This window comes from Parus major, chromosome 17, assembly GCF_001522545.3.
Source record: "Parus major isolate Abel chromosome 17, Parus_major1.1, whole genome shotgun sequence".
In the NCBI taxonomy this organism is placed as follows: Eukaryota; Metazoa; Chordata; class Aves; order Passeriformes; family Paridae; genus Parus; species Parus major.
In genome coordinates this window covers 10,092,691-10,108,485 of record NC_031785.1, presented here as the reverse complement: position 1 = coordinate 10,108,485, position 15,795 = coordinate 10,092,691, and the positions used below count along the sequence as shown (strand labels likewise).

At 51.0% G+C, this 15,795-nt stretch overlaps 1 protein-coding gene across 5 annotated transcripts in view; it reads right to left on the bottom strand.

Moving 5' to 3' along the window:
* The window catches only part of EXD3 (exonuclease 3'-5' domain containing 3), a 186,686-nt gene that overhangs the window by 57,552 nt on the left and 113,339 nt on the right, over window positions 1-15,795 (bottom strand). The window contains exon 20 of one of the 5 annotated variants that reach the window (XM_033518356.1): window positions 19-607. The exons of the other annotated variants lie outside the window; for them this stretch is intronic. Coding sequence (XP_033374247.1) covers window positions 545-607 — 63 coding nt within the window. The 3' untranslated portion in view covers window positions 19-544. Of the gene's footprint in view, window positions 1-18; window positions 608-15,795 lie in introns of those variants that run through there. 5 annotated transcript variants of the gene reach the window in all.

Genomic DNA, 15,795 nt, shown 5'->3' with positions numbered 1-15,795 from the left:
TCCCCTCCCTCTCTCCAGCCCCGGTGAGCGAGGCATTTTCCAGTTACCTCATGCAGGCTCTGCAGCCCCGAGCCGGCTTTGTAAACTCAGTGAAACCGCACACAAATGACACTGACACCAAGAACAACACTGCACAGCCTGCCCTTCGCTGTGCTCTCCAGGTTTGCTCTGTTTACAACTCTGTTTACTGCCCTCATCTCCCCACATTACTCAGCCTCCCACACCAGACGTAAACAGGCAAAAACTTGGCTGTTGGTTCTGAGGGCACGATTTTCTCTGGGATTCTGCTGGGGATAATGAGAACAAACGAGACTTTTTTGCAGAACTGCCTGGGCTGCTGGGGCAGGGAATGTCCTGGCAGACATCAGCAGTTCACCTTCGAGGCTGCACGCTGCTGCTGCTGGTCATGGGGTGGGTGACACAAACAAGAACGAGTGTCCTTTCCACACCTCCACTGCATCCCTCGGGGCTCCTGGAGCTCGGGGAGCTGGGTGCTGTCCTTCTCCTGGCATGGAAGAGATGGCTCCACAGGCTGTGAGCTCCGTTATTCTGTCCCCTCCATCGCTGGCTCCTGCTTTCCCTGCATGTCCAGGCTCGGGAGCAAGCACTGAGTGATGTGTGACACACAGAATGAGGAAGGGGAATGAACAGACAGTCACTCTTTTTCCAGTGACCTCATCACCATGGTTAAAAAGGGGGAACTCAGAGAAGCTTTGTGGTCTAATACATAGAAATACCTCTATTCCTTAGAAACAGAGTTTTGAAATCTGTGTGCAATGGCACACATCATTTACATGGACAGATTCCATGACTTGTTGCTCAAGTCAGGTCTCTGCATTCAGAAATTCTTTGCTAATTGGGTGTCTGTTCATGCGTGGATTCACATTCCCAGTGCGTGTTTGCACTTGCCACGGTAACTCCCTGCAGGAATCAGGCACACCTTGTTTGTACACCCTTACCCAGACAGTTGCAGATTTGGCACGACTGTGCAGTCCAGAGAGCATTTATGAATGAATTAAACCACTTAACAGAATCAAATGCTTGGGGAAAGGACAGGCAAGAAGCAGCTGTGCTTTGTATCACTCAGGATTAAAAATGCAGAGGATTGGTATCTTCCAGGCTCTCCTCAGCACACTCTGTTCTGCATATTCCCCTCTGGATGCTAAATGGAAGAGCTGTCAGAACACAGAACCTGCAGCACAGGAGTTAAACAGGAAACTCTCTGCTTGCACTGACCTAAACTGGCCTGACTAATTCTAGTATCATAATTCTTACAGCTACTACTGCCAGCATTACTTCCATGTATCCAGCTCATTCCAGCAGACTGCTCTGCCTTCTCAGCCAGCAATCCTCCTCAGAGCCACGCTGAAATTACAGATAGTTTCATTTCATAACCAATTAAATGTAATTAGAGGAATTTCTACAACCATTCCCCTTACGGTGTGCACAGGAATGATCTGTAATTCACCACCACTGGTGGTACCCTGAAAAGTATTTTCCATCGTTCCCCACATGAACCCCCTTGCTCTGCCATTTACAATTACTGGCAGATGATTTCTGGGAGGCAGATATTAAACTTTGGGCTAAATCCAACCACATTAGCCCTGAAATGAGATTTTTCTGTCCATTGGGCCAGATTCTTTTTCACACTGGTTTTACACAAGCACAGCAGTGACCCATGCTATGGACTTGGCTGTTCCTTCAGCTAGGAGAACTCAAATCCAGTATTTGTATACACAGGCAATGTGGGGTTTCTGTGTAACTCAGAATATTACTGCTACATGCCTGCGCTTTCATGCAGATTTTTCCTGAATGTTTTGCAGTCCTCTTTCCTATTTTGATAAAAGAAAGTTACTTTCCAAATTAAAGGCTTATAATTTCTGGTGATCTAAACAGATGTGACTTGACAAAGGGGTCCATTGTAGGGCCATGTTAGTGCTTTATTTTTTAACGATGAAGGCTTTGGTTGTTTGTTATGGTGAGAAGTAGTTTCCCCTCCAGATAGCCCCTTGAGAAATTCATGAGAGAAAATCCAGACTGTGAAAAGTATGGCTTGAGAGGAATTTGAAACAACATGACAGGGGAAGCAAATCATGGTGAAAATGCCATTAGAGAAAGGCTGGGCTCCTGCCCAGCTGCAGCCCCCGCTCCAGGTGAGCTGTCTGCCTGTGCCATCCCCAGCAATCAGAACCAGCAGTCAGGCAAAGCTGTCTGTCTTTCTGGAGACACAAAAATCAAGGCTGAACTCGCCCAGGGGAGACTGGTCTGAGCCCAAGTGTGAAAGAGTGAAACCACGGGTCAAGGTGAGGAGGGAAGAACTGGCAGCAGAACCCGCTGCCATTGTGCAGCTCTGGCTAATCAGACACAGATACAGATGGAAACCACCTGTGAAGGCTTCAGAGAAGTTTATATTTCAGCTGGGTTTCACAGCTGGACAAGGATGGCTTCACATGCAAAGCTGATTTCTCCAGGGTGCAGCTCTGGAGAGGGGTAACCCCTGCAGTGCCTCAGAAAAGCTGCAGTTTCTGACCCGCGGTCAGTCCTGTTCTCCTTCCTCACAGCCTGCTTTCCATGCACATGCTGAAGTGCTCTGCCCTACTGTAATTCAAATGCAGTTCAATAAATTTCAGTTCTCATTTAAGACTCCATTTTTGAAGATAGCAGAATAGCTTGGGTTCATGTCAGAACAGTTTTAAGGCCTCCAGCATCAAAAGTAATCGGTGGTAAATCTAAAAATACCGGCTTTTCAGAGAGGAGATGTGAGGTGCCAAGACATTTCACACACAGAGACAATTGTGAGATTGGGCTTCAAGCTCCATTTGCATTTTTTCCATGGTTACCTAACACTGGACCCAGTAATTTGAACTGAATCACCTCGAGGGTTTTTATCTAATGGTCCCCTCCAAGCAGGTCTCACAGCCCTCAGCACAGCCCATGTTTCCCTGCCTGCTGCAGAGCTGATTCTCATGGCAGGATCTGTACCCAGATCATCCCATTCTGAACTTCTGCACGGAGCCTTTCCAGAGCTGAGCCACAGGCAGGGCTGGCTCTGCCCCACGCTGCTCTGGGACAGAACCTCGGCACACGGGGAGCTGAGCACGAGCACAGGCAATCCACAAAAGTGCTGGAGTGCAGGAAACTGGCCAATTATCCAGCCCTGACTTCAGCAGACACCGTACTGAGGGATCTCTGTGGATGAGAAGACCACAGAACAGGAGGGAGATGACTGTCAGGGAAAACAAAAGTGTAGTGAGCTATGAGTGAGTATTTATGAGCATCCTCTGAAAGGTTGTTCCTAGCCCAGCTTATAACTGGTGACTGAATGTCAGGATTATTGAGGAGAACTTGTTAAAATAAACAAAAAAAAAGAGCAGGTGACACTGCCAATGTTTGACAGCAGCTTTTGTGTGGTGTAAGGACTGGTGTCCTTGCACACCATGGGGCCACAGCAGGGATGGGGGCAGGAGTGGTGGGCTCATCTCTGGCTATCAGCTGGCCCCTCACTGAGATTCCTGTAGAACCACTGGCCATGGCACTCAGGGTCCATCAGAGCTCAACACACGGATTTACACCGGAGCAGGATGTGTCAAAACTGGTCAAAAGGGATGGAGAGGAGGAGGTGAAGGCCAGCACCCAGCAGAGATGCAATGGCTCTGTGCAGACAGGCCCTCACTTACACTGCTGCTGGGCTGAAAAAATTATCAGAAAATACCCATTGAAAAATTCCTTTTCCTGTCTGATTTTGTAAACACAAGTTCAGCACAGGAGACTCTGTGGGGTAAGATGGTTTTGATGACTTCCAGCTGCACATACACACTGCAGACTCACTTCCCAAACAGCCCATTATCACTGTGCAGGCAGTTCATTTATTTGCTGAGAATTCTCATTAAAAAAACCCTAATCAGACAGGATTTATTTCCCTCTGATAAGGCACAGGAGGGCATGGTGAAGGGTCTGGCTCCTGCCAGTTGTCAGGCTCCTTGTCTGGAGGTTAATGTCAAGCTGACAGCAGAGCAGGGCTCTGATGTGTCCCTCAGCCCCATTCCTGGGGTTCTGTCTCTGGGAGCTGGGGCTCTGCCACCAATGTTTTCACAGTGGATGAGAAGGATCAGCTCAGTGCCTTGGCTTCTCCAGGACTCACAGGGAGATATTCCAGCCAAGCAGTCAAAAGGATGCAGAGGTGGAGTCCAGCACTGCCAGGAACTGTGAGGCCTTAACCACATCACATCCCACAGCACCTGCAGCTGCCACAGGAGGGTTTTGGGACAGCAAATTAGAGCTGGTACAGACAAGCTACAGCTCTTCTCCCTGCGCTGGCCCAGTGAGATCATCCTGGGCAGCAGGAGCAGGACCTGCTGCAGGCCTCAGCCCACTCCTGCTTGGGAAGGAGCAGCGAGCTCCCCGACACAGCCGAGATCATCATTGGCAGATCTGTCTTCCCCAGGGCCCAAAATCTCTGTCAGCCAACAGAAAGCAACTGGAAGCGAAAGAAAGAAAGAAAGGGGAAAAAAAAATACTAAAAGAAAGCCTGTATTTGAAATATGCTTTGTTTTCTTTTAAAAAATCCAGGATCCCATCCAGCTTGAAAGAGGAGGCGAGCACTGAAACAAGCTCTTTGTTTTTTGCATTAGTTCAAGAAAAAAACACTTAAAAAATCTATTCCTCTGAGGTTCTGATACTGCCTCTAGCCCCCACTCTTGGCAGGCTGGGAGCAGGTCACAGGTAGTGTTCTCATCCCTGGCCCACAGCCCCTCTCTTTAACCCTTTCCAGCCTGCACAGGGATCTCCCCCCTGGCAGCCCCTCCTGCAGTGCCCTCCATCCATTCAGCCCTGGCACAGCAGCCCCACAGCCTCTCCTGGGGCACACCTCCCTGTGAGCCCTGTGTCCCCCAGGCTCTGGACACAGAAATATCTCACAGGGAGCTCGGGGCGAGGTGATGACATCCCCTGACCACCAGCAGGAACCTGAGAATGCAGTCCAGGGGCTGGAGCACCGTGCCCTACAGGAAGGTGCTCCATGGCAGGGCTGGAACTGGATCATCTTTAAGGTCCTTTCCAAACCAAACCAGTCTGAGATTCTGTGAAAGACCACCCAAGAACTTTTCTCAGTCCTGCCAGGGTCTGAAGTCTCTCGAATGAAGAGCTGCTCTTCAGCAGCCACCAGAGCTCCCCAGAAACGCCCGAGAGGTCAATTCCCATCAGGGCTGGGGCTCTGCCCATGGCACAGAGGGGCTGCTTTGTGATGGCCCCTCTGAAGCTGCCACCCTGCAGCCAGGGCTGTGTGTGTGACACCGAGGGGTCTCTGCTGCAGCTCCTGGAGACACAAATCCCCCGATTTCTCTGGGCTGCACAGGTTGGAGCGTGAAAGGCTGACTGCCAAGTGTTATGGTGTGAAGCCATTTTCCATTTAAAGCTCTTGTTTTTCATGGCTTATAAATTCCCATTCCCCGCCTCCATTCCTTTGGGTTGGGATTTGTCATGCTTGTTCTTAACCCAGGGGAGAATTTCTTTAGGAAAGTTCGATGGTGTAAGTAGCAGCAATTCCTCATCTGGCTTTCGTCATGGAAGATAACAGACATTCACAGAAACCCTCTGCCCCTGCGAGGGAGGCAGCAGCAAGGAGAACTTCTGCACAGCCCCACACGTCCCAGGGTTTTCCAGGAGTAAATTCAGCAGCAGTTCCTGCACTGGGACATGGACAAACACCCACCCAGAGCATTTGCTGCAGCCCACAGGGTCTGCAGAGGGCTGAGCACGAGGATGTGAGCAGCAGCAGCAGCAGCAGCAGCAGCAGCTCACTGGGACATTTTCTGGGTCCATCCTGGGTGCAGGTGGAAATTCCAAACCTGGGAGGCACCAATTCCTGCACAGGCCCAGGGAGATGGCTGGGGGCAGGGGTGGGGGGTGTTTTGTGGATTAAAGGTTCCACATTCCTTGGCCACACATGCTGGGACCCAGAAACCCCCTGCTCTGGGCTGATCCCAGCAGGGGAGGGGGGACTCTGCCCCTCTGCCCAGTCAGGTGAGACCCCAGCCCTGGGGCCCAGGACAGGGAGGAGCTGGAGCTGCTCCAAGGGCTGGAGCCCTCTGCTCTGCAGCCAGGCTGGGTTCATCTGCAGGACAGAAACTCCAGGGAGAGCTCAGAGCCCCTGGCAGGACCCAAAGGGGCTCCAGGAGAGCTGGAGAGGGACTGGGGACAAGGGATGGAGGGCCAGGAGCCAGGGAATGGCTCCCAGTGGCAGAGGGCAGGGCTGGATGGGATTTTGGGCAGGGATTGTTCCCTGGCAGGGTGGGCAGGCCCTGGCACAGGGTGCCCAGAGCAGCTGGGGCTGCCCCTGGATCCCTGGCAGTGCCCAAGGCCAGGCTGGATGGGTTTGGATCACCCTGGGACAGTGGGAGGTGTCCCTGCCATGGCTGGGGTGGATGGGATGGGATTTCTGATGACCCAAGCCAGCCTGGGAATCTGTAATTCATAACCAGAACCAGCTCTGTTGGCCATGCTGATACAAATTCCCTGTGCACTCCAACCCTGCTCTGTGCCAGCTCCCATTCAGAAGACATAAAATAACTTTGCTTTTTGATAAAACAAAACAAAACAAATCAAGGAATGCAGCTGCAAACAACTGATGTGCAAATAAAAAAATGTCAAATGTGCAAAAAGAGTCCCACTCTGTCCCACCTGCATCCCATGGCTCAGAATTCCCTGTGAGCTCCCCTGGGATTTCTTCAGCATCCTTGGAAAATACAGCTTTGAGCATCCCAGTTTTGTTTGGTTTAAATCTTAACCATAATATTTATAGTAATGCTATTTATTCTAATTTATTTTCATTTAAACATATGCACAAGAGTAAAATAAAATCATGTCATGTTCGGCTATTTTAAAAACAAAAACCACAGAGTAGATAAGGAAGATAGATGACATCTTTCCTGTGGAGAGAAGGCTGGGGATCACCAGGCGCTGACACAAGAAACAGAAATTTGTTTCTACACCAAGGAACAATAAAAAGGCTTTAAACATTTTGACAAGGAGTTGTGAAGGCAGAGTGGGGGGTGAACTCCACGGGAAGGAATGATTCCTCACTTTTCCACGTAAGCACACAAAAAAGCACACAAAAGAAACATAAAAACCCACAGCCTTGTCTCAGTTCTGTAGGAAGAAGTCTTTTTCGTGATTTGAAACAGGATGTTGCTTTTTCAGATCCTTTAATTTATTTACCAAACACAGCATCTCCTCACAGACTTTAAGGTTAGATCAGCCCTGGCTCTACTGTCACACCCCAAAGTGCCATTAAATCCCCGTGCTGGCACCTGGGCTGTGCCAGGGATAAATCCCATGGAAAGGCAAGGTGGGAGGGGGAGAAGAGCAAGGACAGCTCAGAGATTCAGGCTGCTCCATCTTTGGAGCTCCAGTTTCAGCTGCTGGACTGCTGGGACTCAGGGAAAGGCTGAGCTTTCATGGGAAAAGAAAACAATTCTGTCTTTTCCTGAATGTCCACAAATGAAAGATTGTTTAGTACTAAAAGTAAAAGACAAAGTTGCTGTGCCTGAACTTGGTGTGAGATTTTAAATTCCCATCAGTTTTTATTTTACCTCAGCATTTTTAATTGTTTGATTTTGACCACACAAAACCTTTCAGCCATGGTTCTCATGACCAGAGCAGAGTGCACCACGTATGAGAGGAAACAAAAGGCCCAGTTGAAGATTTGTAGCCACTCCAGATAAAAGAAGAGGGCTATTTAGTCAGAGTGGCCCTTCCCCAGATCATGTCCAAACCACATCAAATACATACAAATACTGACTGCAGGAAATTAAAATTGGAGACTTAAAATTATGAATAAATCAAGGAATTCTCACACTTTGTCCCCTGACCCTCAAGGTCTTCTTTCCTGATCCACTTTCCTAACAGAGACAGAAAGAGTCAATCTGCCAAATCATTCCCTGTGCTCACCCTGCGTGCTCACCCAGCCCAGCAGCAAAGGCTCCCTCTCCTCACCACTGCCCCTCTGCATGTGCCACAGGATTTCTGCAGGCACCAACAGCTCAACCAGGGCTGCCCACAAAGCCTGGGCTCACAGGCAGCTCCCCTCCCCTCGCGGGGAATTGGGGTGAGTGATGCCTCTCCCACCCCTGCAGGACATCCCAGGCTGCCCCCAGCTCCCTGGGGAGCTGCTCTGCTGAAAAAGAGCAGTGGTTCCTCCTGGGGGATCTGTGCAGGGATGTGGTGGAACCACTGTCCCTGGCAGTCTGCAGAAAATGTGCACATGTGGTACCTGGGGACGTGGTTTAGTGCTGGGGGAACACTTGGGCTCGATGATCTCACAGCTCTTTTCCTACAGTAATAATGCTATGAAAATATTCAGAGATAAAAATCAGTGCAGAATTACCAGTAAACAAGAACAAACTAAATAATTCTGGATTGTCAGTTGTTCATGTAACGCCAGTCACATCAGAAAAGTCACACTCCAGTTGTCCTGTGACAGCCTCAGAGGGAGGGACGTGGCATTTCCACCCTGGAGAGCCAGAGGGTGAAGGTGGGGAGGATGCTGAGTGAAAGGATACCAGAATCCAGCAGCTTGGGGCAATAATTTCATGTTTCATATCAATCCCCACCCTGCTTATCTTTGCTGAGCACAAACCAGAGGCGCTGGCCGGGCTGATGAGCCTCGACTGGCTCCAACACAATGGAGCAGGCACTGCTGCTCTTACAAGGGGAGATAAACTGTCAAGTGAATTGGAGATTAACTATCCAGATGTAAATGAATTCATTGCTATGCAACTGATAGGGCTCAGGCATGGTTTAGTGCAGGATGGAGTCAGGTTTGGAGAGCTCTCTCAATGGCCAAAGAATTTATAACCTGTATTCATGGCCCTCTGTAAAGGGCTGCCTGACAATGCCAGCGCTGGCAGCATTGTTCCTTTTGAAGGGTTTCACCACTCCACCCCCACCCCTCTGCCCCCAATTTACTCCCTTCCTCCCTGGGTCCCCCACAAGCCCCTCCACACCCTTCCCTCCTCCTGGTCACACAGGAAGAAAGCTGGGGGAGGTGACCTCCGCAGCAGAATTTGCTATTCATGTTCCGTTCCCCCTCACAAATCCTTAACTTCTTGTCTCTTTTTAATCTTTTTTCTCTTGAGAAAGAAAAGATCAAAGGGCTTGGGGGCTGATGCTTTCTGAACTAGGCACTTCTTGCCATGGGAAAACAGCGATGGGGAAGGGCTACACGGAGATGCTGGGGACTGCAGCTGGGGACAGCCCAGGAGAAGGTGGGACTTTGCTCCCTGAAGTGCTTTCTGGAAGCCTCCAAGAAGCCCTGGGAGGAGGATGCAGCTCTCCAGCATCGGCCCCAGACTGTGGGGCTGCCACAAGAGCATCTTTTATTTCAGGTCACCTTGAATTGCCTCAATGCTCCAGGAGTGAGGAGGGAGATGAGCAGTGTCCTGGGCTGGGTGGCCCACGGGCACCATCAGCAGTCACCAGTGTGGAACTTGTCTGAAGGCCACTCCTTTCTCCTGGGGCTCTTCAGGAATGCATTTAGAGAAGGAGAAATAGATACATTCACATGATTGCTCCAAGAACAGAGAGAAAACTGCTGGCCTGAGTGGGTCCCTGGTCCCCAGAAGCGATGATTCTGCTCTGTGTTTCCACATGATCCATCAGGGTCTGGAGGAGAGTTTCCATGCTCACACAGGAGTGATGCAGAATAATCCCATTTCCCACCTGATGATGAGTGTTTGTCCCAAGGCAGGACTTTGAGGCCCCCAAGTATCTTAACAGGGGTAATGGATTTTTCCCTCATTCAGTAATCCAGTTTGGCACTGGCTGGCTGTCTCCTGCCAAGGAAGATGAGTTACAAAGCAGAACCCACACACAAATAAGAGACTTGTACCAAAGCGCTGATATAAAATATCTCAGGGAAAAAAAATGCTCTTGGCCTAAAGGTTTGTGTGAGTTTCCAGCTGGAGATGGAACTTCAAAGCAGAGGTTTGAATCCCTAAGGAGGGAACCAGGCTCCTGAGAAACCTTTAATCATTGTTGCTTGAACAAACAACACACAAACAATCTCCTGTTTGGAGGTCTCCTTCTCCTGGGAAGTAGCTGGTCACCACTCATGATTTGGAAAAAATGTCACCTAGGCTTGAAGGGCTGATCTGAGTGACATTATTTACTCTAGGCCTGAATTCAAGGCTGGCTGGCACAGAAATGGGAATCTGTAAAGACTATTTAAGTGCACAGGCTCAGCCCACAACTCTTTTCCTCACAGCTATCCCTCATTTCCCACCCACCAACGCTGTGACACCTCCTGGGCCCTTCAGAGGGAGGCTGGGTCACCAGGGCCTGCTTTACCTCTGACTTTACTTCTGCTCCAGTCCCTGCGCTGTATTTGGCTTCTGCAAGAGCTCTCATGGGCTTTAGAGTCCTCTCCTGGGCCACTGTCCTCTTCCAGCAGGTTCTGGCACTTTGTATTCCACAACAAATAAATCATCCTCATCCAAAGCTTATTCCCTCTTTAATTTTCAGACTTCTGATCTCAGCAGGAAATGTTTCTCCAGAGCCATCAAACTCACCACAGAATCCCCTGAGGACCCCCAGGATCACCCAGCCCAGCTCCCAGCCCTGCCCAGACCCCCCAACATCCCACCCTGGGCATCCCTGGAGCTCTGGCAGCCTCGGGGCCGTGCCCATTCCCTGGGGAGCCTGGGCAGTGCCAGCAGCCTCTGGGGGAAGAGCCTTGCCCTGATGTCCTCCCTAAGCCACTTCTGAGCCCTGCTCTGAGCAGCTCAGGCACAGCTGTGTCTCTGTCCCTCCAGCTCTGGGATGCACAGGACAGGGCAGGATCAGAGGTTTGCTCCATGCACTCAATATTAAATTATTTTAGGAACAGCCTAACTTGTATCACGCTGCTCCCAGCTTGTTTCTTGGCCTGAGCCATGTCAGGAGTCTGAGCCCCAGTGACCACATGGCCACTCTTCTCATTCAGCAGCTCCTGACTCAGCTCTGTAATGTCAGATTAAAATCTGCTCCATGTGTGGCATGAGAGGTCCTGTGAGGCTTTCACAGACACACATCCTGCAGCATCCCCAGTGCTGTGACAAGTGACAGGGCTTACAGCAACCCTGACAATTCACATGGCTTCTCTGCCTTCCAAGCTGGCTTCCTGACACAGGCTTCAAGAATGTGCTTCCTCTGTAGGCTCAACAAATGCCTGAAAGCCGCTGGCAAGCCGAGGGGAACAGCTGCCTCCCTTCAGAGCTGAACTACTTTCACCACCACCCCCTAAAGCAAGCCCAGGAGCATTCTCATTACTAGAGAGGGTAAGTGTTTGTGCTGAAAGAAAAATGTAAATTGCTTTAAGAAATGCCAAATTAGCACAAGTGACCCACAACCAGAAAGGCAGAAATTCTCCAGTGGAGATTTAAAGGCAGTTGAATGTCTCAGCAAATTAGCTCCTGATGAGGCTGTCCTGATGACAAAGCTCTTCTTGCACTCGGGCTACGATCCCCATAAACCAGTTGTTGTTCCAAAGCATTTCTGATTAATTTTGCTCTACTGCTGAGGAAAAATGCAAAGTGCCACCATCATAAAACTGCCACATGTGTCTGTTGGCTCCAGTCACACAGAGCTTTCAGGGGACACATCTCCCTCGTGCTCTGAGCTTTGCCACAAACCAGTCCTTGGCATTTCTGTTGGGCCAGAGCAACAATCCTGCTGCACTCAGAGGAGGTTCTGACACAGCCCCAGAGAGGTGACAGCCCCAGAGAGGTGACAGAGCCCCAGAGAGGTGACACAGCCCCAGAGAGGTGACACAGCCCCAGAGAGGTGACACAGCCAGCCGTGCTGTGACAGCACAGCAAACCCAGCAGCACCACAGGCAGGGCAGGAGGTGACACAAAGCCTCATCCAGCACAGCCCAGGGAGTCAGAGCACACGTCTACAAAAAAATTAAACATTTCAAACTGCCTTGTCATGGCTGCCTTTGGCTGAATGGTGGTGCCTGCCAGTGCTTGTGTCACACGCTGTCCCCTTCCAGCTGGCACTGGGAAAAGTGACCCCGACCACCACACAGCACACAGCACACCCCAGCCCAACTGCTGCACTGCAGAAACTGTGCCCAGAGCAGCTGGGGCTGCCCCTGCATCCCTGAATCCCCTGGATCCCCTGAATCCCCTGGATACCTGGAGCCCTGGATCCCCTGGAGCCCTGNTGGCAGCCTCGGGGCCGTGCCCATTCCCTGGGGAGCCTGGGCAGTGCCAGCAGCCTCTGGGGGAAGAGCCTTGCCCTGATGTCCTCCCTAAGCCACTTCTGAGCCCTGCTCTGAGCAGCTCAGGCACAGCTGTGTCTCTGTCCCTCCAGCTCTGGGATGCACAGGACAGGGCAGGATCAGAGGTTTGCTCCATGCACTCAATATTAAATTATTTTAGGAACAGCCTAACTTGTATCACGCTGCTCCCAGCTTGTTTCTTGGCCTGAGCCATGTCAGGAGTCTGAGCCCCAGTGACCACATGGCCACTCTTCTCATTCAGCAGCTCCTGACTCAGCTCTGTAATGTCAGATTAAAATCTGCTCCATGTGTGGCATGAGAGGTCCTGTGAGGCTTTCACAGACACACATCCTGCAGCATCCCCAGTGCTGTGACAAGTGACAGGGCTTACAGCAACCCTGACAATTCACATGGCTTCTCTGCCTTCCAAGCTGGCTTCCTGACACAGGCTTCAAGAATGTGCTTCCTCTGTAGGCTCAACAAATGCCTGAAAGCCGCTGGCAAGCCGAGGGGAACAGCTGCCTCCCTTCAGAGCTGAACTACTTTCACCACCACCCCCTAAAGCAAGCCCAGGAGCATTCTCATTACTAGAGAGGGTAAGTGTTTGTGCTGAAAGAAAAATGTAAATTGCTTTAAGAAATGCCAAATTAGCACAAGTGACCCACAACCAGAAAGGCAGAAATTCTCCAGTGGAGATTTAAAGGCAGTTGAATGTCTCAGCAAATTAGCTCCTGATGAGGCTGTCCTGATGACAAAGCTCTTCTTGCACTCGGGCTACGATCCCCATAAACCAGTTGTTGTTCCAAAGCATTTCTGATTAATTTTGCTCTACTGCTGAGGAAAAATGCAAAGTGCCACCATCATAAAACTGCCACATGTGTCTGTTGGCTCCAGTCACACAGAGCTTTCAGGGGACACATCTCCCTCGTGCTCTGAGCTTTGCCACAAACCAGTCCTTGGCATTTCTGTTGGGCCAGAGCAACAATCCTGCTGCACTCAGAGGAGGTTCTGACACAGCCCCAGAGAGGTGACAGCCCCAGAGAGGTGACAGAGCCCCAGAGAGGTGACACAGCCCCAGAGAGGTGACACAGCCCCAGAGAGGTGACACAGCCCCACAGAGGTGACACAGCCCCAGAGAGGTGACACAGCCCCAGAGAGGTGACACAGCCAGCCGTGCTGTGACAGCACAGCAAACCCAGCAGCACCACAGGCAGGGCAGGAGGTGACACAAAGCCTCATCCAGCACAGCCCAGGGAGTCAGAGCACACGTCTACAAAAAAATTAAACATTTCAAACTGCCTTGTCATGGCTGCCTTTGGCTGAATGGTGGTGCCTGCCAGTGCTTGTGTCACACGCTGTCCCCTTCCAGCTGGCACTGGGAAAAGTGACCCCGACCACCACACAGCACACAGCACACCCCAGCCCAACTGCTGCACTGCAGAAACTGTGCCCAGAGCAGCTGGGGCTGCCCCTGCATCCCTGAATCCCCTGGATCCCCTGAATCCCCTGGATACCTGGAGCCCTGGATCCCCTGGAGCCCTGAATCCCTGGATTCCTGGAGCCCCTGGATCCCTGGATCCCTGGATCCCTGGAACCCCTGAATCCCTGGATCCCTGGAGCCCTGGATCCCTGGATCCCTGGCAGTGCCCAAGGCCAGGCTGGATGGGTTTGGAGCACCCTGGGACAGTGGGAAGTGTCCCTGCCATGGCTGGGGTTTGTGGAAGGTGTCCCTGCCATGGCTGGGGTGGCACTGGATGGGATTTAAGGTCACTTCCAACCCAAAGCAGTCTGGGATTCTGTGATTATCAATCTGTCATGAGGTCAGTACTAAAAGCACCCTGTGCACACACCACATCCACAGGACACAGTTCCACACAATGGAGAAACACGGGGTGCACAGCGACAGAACCCTGGTAGCACTGACTGCCATGGGGGCTCGTTGGGAACAGCACTCCATGTCTCCACAAGCTGAAAAATGAGAGTTGTTTCCTTTCTATAAATACTCCCTATAAGGAGAAAAGCAGGACCAAGGCTCCAAAGAGAAGCATGGAGCCTCATTCCCTTTCTAAAAATGAATGCTGATGAATACATGACCTTCTGATGACTCCCTTCTTCCTAACAAACTGGCTTCACAGAAAGAATGTGAATATACATTTGAAGCATACACTAGCAGAAACAGCATTGGGGGAATGTAAACCTCAGAACCTGCACCAGAAACCTGCATTTATCAGTGGTTTTCATCCAGGCAGGACACAGCAATAAACTGATTGATAAATTCAAGCATAAGAATGATGTGAAACCAGTCAGGAGGCCTTGGTGGTGTTCTGAGGGCTGGAAACTCTGTTATGGAGACAGCCCAGGAGACCTGGGGGTGCTCAGCCTGGAGAAGACTCTGAGGAGACTTTATTGAGGCATGACTGCTGAGTGTCCCTGGTGCCCTGAGCACGCTCTGACCTGTGGAGAACACCTCCTCTGGCTTTTCCTCCTCACTCCTGTCTCATCTTTCCTTCCTCACTACCTGTTAGGTGATGTGTTCACAGCAGCATCCATCACCACGGCACCCAAGGAACACAGAGAGCTCCCAAAGGCCGAATTTCCTTCCCAACTTTGTCATTTTGCTTTTGCATTTCAATTACTTTCCTGACAACAGGCTGGGGAGGCTGGAGCTGGCTGGAGCAGTGTGCAAGGAGCAAAGCTGCTGTTACTACTGCACACATCTGCTGTTCTCCAGCAGCAGCCTGGAAAGGGACAGACCCACAGCTCGTGTCCCACTGTGCTCTCAGCCTGCCCCAGCCATGAGGAAATGGTTTCCCATAAAAGCCCAGGGCCTGTGCAAGAGCCTGACAGAATCTTATTCCCTCTTTAATTTCCAAACCCCATTAACTTCTTCCAAGTGCCCTGGCTGGGAGGATTTGGGAAGCGGTGTCTGGAGCAGAGGAGCAGGAGCTGGGTAGGGCTGGGCAGGGTCCCCAGTGCTGAGCCCGGCTGGGGAGCGCTGCCTTTCCACAGCCACGGGAAATCTCCTGGCAGAGCAGCAGGGAGAGCCCAGCCCTGCCCTGCTGCAGGACTCCCTCTCCTTGGCTGCAACTCCTCCATCCCAACAGCCACTTACAAAATAACGTCATGAAAACAGGCTTCTTCTTAACATTTTTTCTGTCTTTTTTTCTTTTTTTTTTTTCCATTGCTCATTTTGCTTTACTGAGCTACTGCATACGGAGCCCAATCTTTATTTTGGCTGCTGTCCTCCTGCAGTATCATTACCCGCGTGCAGAGGAAAAGCCCTCTGGAGATTTCCAATCCAAACAGGCCCTTGTTTTATCTACAACTATTGGAGTACATGACCTCAGATAACCCCGTGGCCAACTGTGTGCCAAATTCAAACTGCAGCCATGGGAACTTTAAATACAGAGCGGATTTTTCAGCTTTCCTCGGAAGGGAAGGCAGTGAGAGTCTCACTCTGCTGGGGATGGGATGGGATGGGGATGGGGATGGGGATGGGGATGGGATGGGATGGGGATGGGATGGGGATGGGATGG